The following is a 13,073-nucleotide window of genomic DNA, read 5'->3' on the forward strand; positions in this document are numbered from 1 at the left end:
GGACGATGTGTCGGCCTTCTCGTTGTTCCCCGAAAGGGGTAGAGACACGAGGCGGTGTGCTAGTAAGGACGCTGACCCCAAAGGGGGGTGAATTTGAGGGCGGTCCCACATCGATTGGAGGAAGGAAAGAGTGCTAGCGAGGATGCTGGACCCCGAATGGGGGTGGATTGTGATGTCCCACATTGGTTAGGAGGAGAACAAACCACCATTTATAAATGGGTATGGAAACCTTCCCGAGAAGACTGGTTTTAAAGCCTTGAGGGGAAGCTCGTAAGGGAGAGTCCAAAAAAGACAATATCTGCTATCGGTGGGCTTGGGTCGTTGCATATGTATTATCGAATCATATAAATATCTTTATTTAATTTAATAAAATTAAATATGACAAATTTTTATTATTATTTTTTTTTTAAAAGAAAATTGGTTCGTGGATGTCGGACATAACTCCCTCTGCAAGGCAGGGGATTGTTAGTGCTACCGCTTCCTGTCCTTCATCCAAATCCTCAACAAAATATTCTCTCATTTTTTCCATTTTTGCCCTTCTATCTTAAACTACTACTACTTCAACCAAATATAGCCTTTACCCCTAAGTGGATAGCCTTAGTAACCCTAATACTTAGGGTTAGTTTCGTAATTATTTAAATCGTCTTATCTCAGTAACACTGTTAATACGAAATATTTTGTAATTTGTTACAAATAATTTGATTTAAATCGTTCATACGAAGATATATGAGTGATGGTATCTTATATAATGAATTTATATACGAGATCATTCCCTAAATTAGCCGATGTAGGATTTCCATCATCCAACACCTCCCCTCAAATAAAGTACGCCTCCCCGTAATAGAGGCTAGACTCCTTTGGAGTCGTCTTAGTTATTTTTTACTGCCTTCGAGGAGGCTCGACTCATTTTTCTTTTGGAGTCCTTTGTTCGACATTTGAGGATTTATCAATCTATTGGCACGACTAAGTTTAGGGCATGACACTGATACCATGTTAGACGAACACGACTCTCTACAATGGTATGATATTGTCCACTTTGAGCATAAGCTCTTTTGGTTTTGTTCGCTTTTTAGAACTTTTTTAGGCTTGAGAGGGCAAAATTGTCCAATTAAAATTAACAAATCATTGATAATGTTATTCCTCTGATCACTTTTTTTTTTTTTTTTTTTTTTTAAATATCTCTTTTGCTCTCTTAGCTTATTATATATATTCCGTTTTTATCCTTCTTTTTGTTCATTCTTCTTCTTCTTCTTCTTCTTCTTCGTATCTCTGAGTTTTCAAGCTCTTCATCAATGGCGGACCCTGCCATTTACGACTTCCTTAGCCAAACGAATGCTTCTAATTCTGTACCGAAAACGACCTCCAGAAAATCTCAGTCTCAATACTCTTCCTCACGCATTTTTCCATGCCTTTACTGTCCTCGAAAATTCTACACTTCCCAAGCCCTAGGCGGCCACCAAAATGCTCACAAAAGAGAACGAGCAGCTTCGCGTAAGGCCTTCACCTCTGAAATTCTTCACCTCGGTTCGCTTCACCACTCCCGGCCGCCGCCGCCGCCGACTACTTACCACCATATTGCATCGCCGTCTGCTACAGCACCGGCTCCGTCGCCGCTTTTTGACGAGCATTGGTTCCACCAGAATAATCACTACCGAGGTACTACCACTACAGTCTCAGCCTCCGCCTCGCCGAACGATCTCTCACCGAATGCTGATGCTGCCGTCGAACACGTAACCATCGATCTCACTCTTCGCTTATGAATAAACCTCTGTAATAGGATTCTCCGGCGACTGTTTATTTTTGTTGCGGCGGTTTTGGAATTCCACGGTGGCGGCCGGAGCTTTTTTTTTTTTTTTTTTTGGAGGGTTGTGAATATGATGGCCACGTGGCGGTTTTTGTTTAGCTCTTAGAGATTGAGAATCTGTTTAGGGCCAAATTGTATATGAGAAATCATATATTTACAAAAAATCTCCCCATGGAATCAAATGCTATATTTTAACTATATTCAAATTTCTTTTTATATACTTTTAATTTATTTTTCAATTCTTTTTTAAATATTTTTTCTTGAACAGTAAACTCAATAACTACTTTATCAGCCCCGCTCACCATCCCGTAGCTACATCTCTGCTTTTTTCCAAAACTTTTAACATATTTATTATATATACAAAATTACAGATATTAATGTCAGTATAAAAATAATTTAATTAATTAAGACATATATTCTCGATCAAGAAGTTAAATCTATCTGGAAAAAATTATAATTAAGAACACTCCGAGAAAAAGGGCGGGAGGGTTTTTTTTTTTTTTTTTTTTAATTAAAAAGAAGCAATTTGAGTTAATATATAATTTTATTTTTGAAATTTGAAATTTTAATTAAGAGAGAAATGGAAATTATGGGGAAAGGCCAAATGAACTAAAGAAATCTTGTCAATCAAGTGGTGTGACTTTGTACTATGTTCAGCTATGAGTTGAAGCTCTAAAGGTTAGATATGGATGAAAACATGTTAACAAAGATTCCAAACTTGGATTCAAAGATTTTATCATAATATTCAAAACAATGAAACATAATTTTGATGAAATAAGTAAATTGAAATGGGTATTTATTGATCAACATGAAGCATAGTTCAACTGATACGATAACAATGCTTCTTAAGATGATAAATTCAAACTAATCTCAACTCATTAGCATAGTTTATGTTTTTCGGTTTAATTCATACTTTCAATATTCATATAATACATACATCTATCAAGAAAATTCGTAAGAAAAAAAATAGTAAAACTATAGATCGGAAGTTGACAATAGCACTCAACTTTACTTGTTTTTATGTTGTTGGACACTCAGCATTCTTAAATGATGCTAACGTGGCTGACAACTAATAAACAAGTATCTATAAAATTTTTGAAGGTTTTCAAGGAGGTGTTAGGAAGACAACAGAATCTGTGATGTCCCACATTGGTTGAGGAGGAGAACAAAACAGCATTTATAAGGGTGTGAAAACCTTCCCCTAGCAGACGCGTTTTAAAGCCTTGAGAGGAATCCCGAAAGGGAAAGCCCAAAGAGGACAATATCGGCTAGCGGTAGATCTGGACCGTTACAAATGGTATCAGAGCCAGACATCGGATGATGTGCCAGCTTTCTCGCTGTTCCCCAAAAGGGGATAGACACGAGGCAGTGTGCCAATAAGGACGCTGGGCCCCGAAGGGGGGTGGATTTGGTGGCAGTCCCACATTAATCGGAGGAAGGAAAAGAGTGCCAGCAAGGACGTTGGCCCCGAAGGGAGGTGGATTGTGATGTCCCACATTGGTTGGGAAGGAGAACAAAACATCATTTATAAGAGTGTGGAAACTTTCCCCTCATTTTCAAAGTCTTGAGGGAACTCGCTGGGCCCCGAAGGGGGTGGATTGTGATGTCCCACATTGGTTGGAGAGGAGAACACCCGAAGGGGGTGGATTGTGATGTCCCACATTGGTTGGAGAGGAGAACAAAACACCATTTATAAGGGTATAGAAACCTTCCCCTAACATACGCGTCTTAAAAGCCTGAAAGGAAAAGCCCAAAGAGGACAATATCTGCTAGCGGTGGATCTGGGCCGTTACAGAACCTGTTATAAAATTTCTAAAGGTCTTCAAGGAGGTGTTAGGAAGAGAAGGGAACCCGTTATAAAATTTCTAAAGGTCCTCGAGGAGGTGTTAGGAAGACAAGGCAAACGAACGGTTACCGTTCAATCCAAACATATCAATTTTATTTAAAAAAAGCACAAAAAATAAAACATATTTATTCTTTATCTGATTATTTTGCAATGCAAGCACAAGAATAATCATGAATACAAGGTCTCCCACATCAAAGGCTAGTTCTTCTCAGCAAATGAATAGAATTTACATTCACAAAATGGCATTATATTTAAATTCCTAACAATTACAGAGATGGGTTTATAGTTTTTACCTGAAAAGAAGCGAAGAATTGACCCCACCACTCTCTTAACTGCTAAATCTCAGACAGTTCTTGTTGCCTCAGATTTCGAACGTAGGAACCTCAGATGTGAAGCCATGCTTAGCTTGATAAGCTAGACGATCCCACAGCCGTCTGTAAGGATCGCTCTCTCTTTTGCTCTGTAGGTATGCAAGGCAGTTCTCCACTTCGCCCTTTACTTGAAGATATAGCTCATGAGCCTTCTCTCTGTCTCGTAGTTCCTCTTTCTGACCTTTATATGCATAACAATTGGAAGTATATGTATCACAAGTTAGACAAGAACAACATCAAAACGAGTACGATGTTCTTCGAGTAAACGTACCTTCGGTGTCGAATGGCTTTCCGAAGTAATAATAAAATCTTCCTGGAAGTTTAGGGAGAATTCCAGGAAGGTGGACAGCTTGGTTTGCTACCTCCCCTTTCATGTCAGCCCTGATATAATTGCGACCATTTAGAAAAATATCCTCGAATGGAAAGTGATATCGTGTTTACGAATCGATGACGTTAACGACGAGAATGGAAAGAACCTCAGTCTCACGGCTTCGCTGGTTAGAGCCTCTATTTGGTTTTTGAAGTACGGAATTTTGATCAGGTCTTCGTAATCAAAAACCACCTGATAATAAAAGGAATTAGTTTTTAAGGAGAGATCAGAATTGAGCTCAGAGATAATGTTTTGAACGAATAGGTTGTTAGGAATCATGACTCTCCATAATGGTATGATATTGTTCACTTTAAGTATATGTTCTCATGGTTTTGCTTTTGGTTTCTCCGAAAGGCCTCATACCAATGGAGATGTATTTCTTACTTATCAACCCATGATCAACCCCCTAATTAGTCAAAGTGGGACTCCCTCCCAACAATCCTCCCCTCGAATGAAGTACACCATAGAGTCTCCCTTGAGGCCTATGTAGCCCTCAAACAATCTCCCTTGATCAAGGCTCGACTCCTTTCTCTGGAGCACTCGAACAAAGTACACTCTTTGTTCGACACTTGAGTCACATTTGACTATACTTTCGAGGCTCACAACTTCTTTGTTCGACATTTGAGGATTCTATTGATATGGCTAAATTCAGGGCATAACTCTGATACCAAGTTAGAAACCACGAACTCCCACAATGGTATGATATTGTCCACTTTGAACATAAAGATGACCAAACACTTAGAAGTTATCAACTACTCTGGCCCTAAGAGGCAAGAAAAAGAGAAAGAAAGCGAAAGATATTAATGAAAATGGTGGGTCAGGGGGAGGGGAAACTTACTTCACCGAAATCATCTTCTCCCACAACACCAAAAGGTACAATTTTGGCTCCGAACCGAGCAGCCATTCGGATAAACTCTGATTGCTCAGGCCAAAATAGCCTATATTCTTCACCCTGTAAAGAAAGAGAGTCAAATAACAGAAGTCTTTAGCTCCCAGACGGTATGTTAAATCATGTTGATATGATGGAAGAAAGAATTTGCACAAGTTTATAAGTGGAGCTATTCTATGTAACAAAATGACCCAAGAAATAATTTCAGGTGGAACTACATGTAAAATCATTTTCCCTGATATTTATAAATAAACTGAATGGCTTGAGTTGAACGAACTCATTATGAGAATTAAGTTCCTGGCAACTAAACAAAAGATAACCAAACCAAAATTTAATGCTGGTGATGTGACTCGAGGGAAAGAATTAGTTCCTTCAATTCATCAGTCTTAACTTACCTTCCGATGTAGAGCCTCACGCACGCCTCCGGGATATAATAAGACGTGAGCCTTGGAAGAAAGAAGTTTATATAAGTTCTGGGCAGTGACAGGAACAGCACCCATCATTCTAAATGAGTCATATGATGCTAATTCAGGTAAACTTCCTTCCTTCACTTTAACAAACATCATAGGATGTGCCATCCCTCGTAAAATTATGTTCTTTTCTTTGAAGAACTGGCCTACCATGGGAGCCAATTCTAGTCCCAATAGCATATGATAGCCAACGAACAGGACCGGACCTTCTTCAGGAATACCTGCGAGTCCCCTCACAATTTTCCCATCTTCTAGAGTTGAAAACAGCACCGGACTAGTTACCAAATCAATCAATCTAGAAAAAGCATAACACGTTTATAAATGAGTGGTCCTAAAATTGTGGAACATCATAAATTCTTCTTTAAAATTCTCAAAATCAACAAATTTGAAATCCCAATACCTTCACATATATGGTAAAATATATTAATTAACTGGCTTTTGTTGAGGATGGTTGAGAGTAAGTCCCACGTTGGTTAATTTAGTGGAAGATCATGAGTTTATAAGGGAGGAATACTATCTTCATTGGTATGAGGCCTTTTGGGGAAGCCCAAAGCAAAGCCATGAGAGCTTATGCTCAAAGTGGACAATATCATACCATTGTGGAGAGTCGTGATTTCTAACATGGTATCAGAGTCATGCCCTAAACTTAACCATGTCAATAGAATCCTCAAATATCGAATAAAGAATTGTGAGCCTCGAAGGTATAGTCAAAAGTGACTAAAGTGTCGAACATACTTTGTTCGAGGGCTCCAAAGGGAGTCAAGCCTCGATTAAGGGGAGGTTATTTAAGGGAGGAATACTATCTTCATTGGTATGAGGCCTTTTGGAGAAGCCTAAAGCAAAGCCATGAGAGCTTATGCTCAAAGTGGACAATATCATACCATTGTGGAGAGTCGTGATTTCTAACACTTTCTCGTCGTCGTTAACAAAGAGAAAATAAGTAGAAAAACATTTGTACAAATTTTCGTCGAAGTGTAATTACCTATAGTCCTTAAATATTTTTGTGAATTCATCAGGCGATGGTGGGATGAAATCAGAAACAAAGTCCAGGTTTTGTGAACGGCGGTAGAAACTAGCACCTCTGATTGTAGCAGCCAAATCAACACCATCCTCCTGCCATGCGTTCATTAGCAGAATTATGTTATTTATTCATTAATTTCAGTAACTTTCATTCATTTCACTTGCTATTTGCAAAATAAAGTTTATAACAACCTAAATGAAATGGAACCGGCTGCGTTAGGAAGAAGAAAAATAGAAAGAAAGTTGCTTTCTTTTATCTATTTCCTCCACCTACATGAAACAGATACAGTTTCTTTTCTCCTCAACTATTTTTATTTATAAGCACCTTTGTTTGGGTAGATAGTTATAGGCCTGGATTGCTTTTGTAGTCAGTAGGAAGAAAAAAATAAAAAAAAGAATCTAAAGCTGAGAAAGTTAACATTTCTTCCTTACGAGGAAAATGGTCTCCTACCAAGAAAAGAAAATGGCCATTGTCGGAAAATCTTCGAATCTCACATTTTGGCAAAAACTGACGAAGTCTTCTACCTTCCTCAATACTGGGTAGCAACAGGTCTCTGCCACTGTAAAGACACAATAATTCAGGATCATAAACAAGATATATAATGACCATGTTTCCACTAGGTTGTTCAGAGGCTAAGAAGGCTTGGATTATACTAATATTAAAGCCAACCATAATAAAGAACACAAATATGTTATTACGAGGGTCGGTTGGCTTAGTGTGTTGATGATTGTTGGTGGGGAGTCCCACATCCGCTAACTAAGGGGATGATCATGGGTTTATAAGTAAGGAATACATCTCCATTGGTATGAGGCATTTTGGAGAAACCAAAAGAAAAGCCATAAGAGCTTATGCTCAAAGTGGACAATATCATACCATTGTGGAGAGTTGTGATTCCTAACATGGTATAAGAGTCATGCCCTTTACTTAGGTTGGTCAAAAGAATCCTCAAGTGTCGAACAAAGAAGTTGTGAGCGTTGAAGGTGTAGTCAAAAGTGACTCAAGTATCGAACAAATTGTGTACTTTGCTCGAGGTTCCAGAAAAGGAGTCAGCCTCGATTAAGGGGAGGTTGTTCGAGAGCTCCATAGGCCTCAGAGGAGGCTCTATAGTATACTTTGTTCGAGAGGAGGATTGTTGGTAGGGAGTCCCACATCAGCTAATTAAGGGGATGATCATGAGTTTATAAGTATTAAGAGTTTATAAGTATTAAGGGAGGGTGCACAGAAGCTAGACAACAAACAGAGCAAAATCCCCTTCATTATTGTTAACATAAAGGATTTGACTTGAGATATAGACCTGCAGAGTATCAAAGTCTGAGCTTTTACGGCATGGAGCCGTGAGTTGGAATCTGCTGAAGCAGATTTAAGCATTTTCAACTTCCAGGTGAGCGTTTCTACCGGTAAAATATCAGCAAGAACCTGTAATCTCAATCATTAATTAGATCTCATAAGATCAGCACAGGATAAGAAAATTTAACGTGCGTATCATTGTTAGGAAAACAATTACAAAGCAATATCTTCATAAGATTCTAAGGAGATATTATGTTGAGAAATTGGTTTTGAGTACAGAGGTCAGAGAACTCGTCTTACAGAGAGGTGAGAAGATAATGCACCAAGATCCTGCGATAATTCGCTAATTATTTGTTGCAATATGAGTTCCACAATTTCCAATGGCCGTCTAGATGTATCACCTAAAGAATATATTGCTGTCAATTATTGTATAAGGTTAAAAATCATCATGAAGTACCAATAATTAAACATGGTCCTCTAGAGCATAATCCCCTCTATGTCCAAAAGCTACATTCTAGGATTAGAACTTGAATCTTACAATTTAATATCATATTAAGTTCAATATTTTCAGTTCATTCTTCAACATCAAACTTTTGATATCGATAATGCAAAAAGTATATTTCGAAGTACAATTTTCAATCAAGTACGAAGCAACTTGCCCATCCATTTGAATGAATAGCAGCAGTTTAGGATTTTAAAGGCATGCTATTGAATTTACAAGAAAACATGGTTCTTGTGTCTTCACACCTTGTGATATAGGATGAATGCTCCCACCAATTCAAAAGGCAGTGCAGAGTGGAAATAATAACAATAACATCTAGTGACAAAAGGCTTGGATAGACGACTATGGTAGACTGGAACTAAACATTGGCAAAAGAACACCTCCATGAACTTCAGTATTTGTAACACCCCAAGTCCACAGCTAGTAGATATTGTCCGTTTTGGCCTGTTACTATCGCCGTCAGCCTCACGGTTTTAAAACGCGTCTACTAGGGAGAGGTTTCCACATCCTAATAAGGGATGCTTTGTTCCCCGAGAGGTTTCCACACCCTAATAAGGGATGGTTTGTTCCCCTCTCCAACTAATGTGGGATCTCACAATGCAGTCCACCCTAACAAGGGATGTTTCGTTCCCTTTTCCAACCAATGTGGGATCTCACAATCCACCCCCTTGGCGGCCAGTGTTCTCGTTGGCACATCATCTGGTGTGACTCTGATACCATTTGTAATATCCCAAGCCAACAGCTAGCAGATGTTGTCCGCTTTGGCCCGTTACGTATGCCGTCAGCCTCACGGTTTTAATACGCATCTACTAGAGAGAGGTTTCCATATCCTAATAAGGGATGTATTGTTCCCCTCTCCAACCAATGTGGGATCTCATAGTATTTCAACAAGATGGGACCAAACATCTAGAGATACTTTAGGATTACAAAAATTCATCTAATAGCTAAATAGCATTCAAAAGTTTAAGAATGCCCTCAACAAGGCTCAAGTAATTCATTGCCTATGTCTGTCATGCTAAAAGAATACCAAACTCCCAATTGAAGATCATTCTATTACGAATCGAGAATCTGGAAATACTGTCGTGAAAGAAAAAAAATCAACTTACCAAGTGCAAATGAAGTATGTATTTCAACCAATAAGTACAGAAAATAAAACTTGAATAACAAGGAAAAAAAACCTTTCAGTAAATTCAGTATGTAAGGGAGGCTAACTTGCAATGATTCTGGCATGAGTTCCAACAAGGATACTACAGGTTGTAATGGCGACTTGCTGAAACAAGTAGCTGCCAGGGAAAATAAAAAAGCATTATTCAGTAGAGCGAAGAGATTGAATCCATATGATAACACAAAACGTTAATTGAAGTCAGAAAGAATAACATATATTGAATAAATATGTATATTTGTATCATCTATCAAATTCCACCGAACACAGAATTCATAAGATCAAATTTGTGATGTCCCACATTGGTTGGGGAGGAGAACAGAAGACTCTTTATAAGGGTGTGGAAACCTTCCCCTAGTAGACACGTTTTAAAGCTTTGAGGGGAAGCCCGAAAGGGAAAACCCAAAGAGAACAATATCTGCTAGCGGTGGATTTGGGTCGTTACAAAATTTGACCCTCAATAAATTGCTAGCATCTTGATTTTCCCGGTAAACTCATCGTTTCACAAGCATCACATCACAAAATTACACAATGTTCTGCAGTCTACTTTAAGAACCGCGACGATTTTTGGTCTTCAGGCGTTCAATTTAGTAATCATGTTGTATTTTTGAGTAATAAGATCAAAGTTCAACCTCAGTCCACGCCATAACAAGCAGGAGCTTGGTTTCGTGCGACCATAGAGGCAAAAAGACTCAGCAAATAGTTCATTGAGCTTACCTGGATTAGACAAAATCAATACAATATCGATATGTGGATTGCAAGCAGCAACAGATAGAGCAAGGCATGCTCCCAAGGATTCTCCAGCAAGATAAATCGGTTTCTTTGGGGAACGACGGTGCTCATCTTTTACCGTTTTATCGACCAACTTCAGTAATTCTGCATTGAGTTACATAATTCAGAGACTTCAAGAAATTGAACATTCAGTCTTACTTTTTCATGATAGCAGACAACTCAGTATAACCAATACAGATTTCTTAATCTAAATCCACCAAGTTGAGACACCAAAAATAGAATCATCCTCACCCAAAGGCCAAAACTAATCATGATTATTTATTTTGATGGATATTCTCGGTTGGACAATGAAAGTCCCACATCGGCTCATTTAGGGAATGATCATGGGTTTATAATCAAATAATACTCTCTTCAGCCTTTTGGGGAAGCCCAAAGCAAAGCCTGCTCAAAGTGGACAATATCATACAATTGGGAGAGTCGTGTTCATCTAGCATGGTACCAGAGTCATGCCCTAAACTTAGTCGTGCCAATAGATTGGTGGAACAAAGGACTCCAAAAGAAAAGGAGTCGAGCCTCCTTGAAGGCATAGTAAAAAATGACTAAGACTCCAAAAGAAAAAGGAATCGAGTCTCGATTAAGGAGAGGCGTACTTTGTTCTAGGGGAGGTGTTGGATGATGAAAGCCCCACATCGGCTAATTTAGGGAATGATCATCGGTTTATGATCAAAGAATACTCTCTCCATTGGTACGAGGCCTTTTGGGGAAGCCCAAAGCAAAGCCATGAGAACTTATACTCAAAGTGGACAATATCATATCATTATGGATAGTCGTGTTCATCTAACATTCTGAACTAGAAAAGTAAATGAAATTCAGATAATCATTGTACTTTTTGTCAAGATTAAAGAAAAATCCTTCTTCTAAGGACGATGCAGAAACTCAAATGCCATATTACACAGTAAGCGAGCCGATAATCACCTGTAAATGGCGTTCGATCCCGAACTGGAATATGCAAGCACCATACATCGAAAATCCTAGAATGAAGCAACAAAAATCATAGAAGAGTTAGCCACTGCTACACGTTTCCGCCAATTTCGAAATTCGAATCCAGTTTGGATCATATTGAAAGATAAGAAACTAATAATTGGAAATCATTTCGCACTCAAGGAGATGCGTACTTTCCCAGTTTCTGATGATGCTTGATAAGTCCAAGTCCAACTCCATCAATACCTGCAGATTCAAATCATAAAGCGATCGCATGATAATCAAACGCAATGATATGAAGAAAGAAGAAGATACACACGCATCGAATCCAAGAAGTCCAGAAGAACCAGAAAAAGGAAATACATGGACGTTAAACAGAGAACATGAAGAAGAAACTAGCAATTCTATGAGATTAGCTGTGGATTTGGCCGTCAGACAAATAGCTGATACAAGTTACAAATTAACAAACGATCCAATCAAGAGAAGAAAACTAACCAGGCAAGAACAGAAGCAAAGGAGAATTATCCATCCGAGAACCACACTCCAACGGCGAGAACCAGCGAGGAGGCCCCCCGTCCGATCTAATCAATTCAACCGACTGTTCAAAATAGTCCTTCAAGCTCTTCCGCACCTCCGTATCTTCCCAACCAAAGTTCGACCGACTTCCATTTTCACCGCCAACTCCTACAATCTTTGTCGCAGCATGTTCGTGATTCTTCTCAAACCGGCCTTTACCTAACACATTACTCTCCACCGCCGATGAGGTAGCAGTAATCTCCGGTGAGGATGTCGAAGCCACATGGTCCATGGAAGTAGCAGACACAGCAAGTCGCCGAGCATTAGGGATCCCAATCGAACCAGATTTGAAACTCCCGTTGGACGACATCCAATCCCGCCGGAGAGCCAAAAACACACCGCCATGGAAGACACAAGACCCGGTGGCAGCCATGAGAAAGAACCACAACGAAACACAGAAACAAAAAGGCAAGTCTCCCGCTCCAAGACGAAATGAGATAAGTCAATTGTCGAAGGCAGTAGAAAAATGGAAGGTATAACGATAGCAACAGGGTCAAAACAGCGAGCTGAACGGGAAAAGTGTGGGAGAAGGGGATCGGTGGTGGCAGCTGCAACCGCGACGGCAACGGCAGCGGTGGCGGAGAGTGGAAGTACAGAGTATTGTAGGTTGTGAGCAGCGGGCGTTTATGGAAAATTGGTCACTACTGGACTATTTGAGTTCAGACACGTGTGGTGGCCGGTGGCTACGGAATGGTCGCCAATTCCGTAATTGGTAAATGGCAGGAAAGGCTTTTGTACGCTGTAACGCGCTCATTTGGTCAACCAACTCCAACATTCTTGACCTATTTATTACCGATAATATATATTTAAATTATACTTTCTAAATTTTAAAAACTATTTAATACATTTAGAGACGTCCATTTTATACGTGGAGCTCGGTATTCGCGAGACCCGTCCTGAATAGAAAGGGAATATTTAGACGGAAAATGGAGAGAGAATGAGGAACATTTTTTTCTATATAGATGGGGTCGGAGACGGGATTATATTTCCCGTCCCCGCCCAATCCCATTAAAAATATATATATATATATATATATATATATATATATATATATATATATAT

At 39.2% G+C, this 13,073-nt stretch overlaps 2 protein-coding genes across 2 annotated transcripts; one reads left to right on the forward strand and one right to left on the reverse strand.

Moving 5' to 3' along the window:
• Positions 1–1,292: 1,292 nt before the first annotated feature.
• Positions 1,293–1,760, forward strand: LOC111792830 (zinc finger protein 7-like). The gene has a single exon (XM_023674422.2). It carries the CDS (start codon positions 1,293–1,295, stop codon positions 1,758–1,760), a length of 468 nt encoding a protein of 155 aa, XP_023530190.2.
• Positions 1,761–3,761: 2,001 nt separating this feature from the next.
• Positions 3,762–12,751, reverse strand: LOC111792159 (phytyl ester synthase 2, chloroplastic). Its single transcript, XM_023673492.2, has 14 exons — positions 11,931–12,751; positions 11,630–11,681; positions 11,430–11,485; positions 10,440–10,598; positions 9,739–9,843; positions 8,359–8,459; positions 8,066–8,187; positions 7,222–7,330; positions 6,733–6,863; positions 5,676–6,045; positions 5,230–5,343; positions 4,498–4,583; positions 4,293–4,402; positions 3,762–4,202 (listed from the first exon to the last, which is right to left on the reverse strand). The coding sequence occupies exons 1-14, from the start codon at positions 12,382–12,384 to the stop codon at positions 4,012–4,014; spliced, it is 2,160 nt and encodes a 719-aa protein (XP_023529260.2). The 5' UTR covers positions 12,385–12,751; the 3' UTR covers positions 3,762–4,011.
• Positions 12,752–13,073: the final 322 nt, after the last annotated feature.

The sequence above is a fragment of the Cucurbita pepo genome, chromosome 4 (genome assembly GCF_057944985.1).
Source record: "Cucurbita pepo subsp. pepo isolate OVF chromosome 4, ASM5794498v1, whole genome shotgun sequence".
NCBI lineage: Eukaryota > Viridiplantae > Streptophyta > Magnoliopsida > Cucurbitales > Cucurbitaceae > Cucurbita > Cucurbita pepo.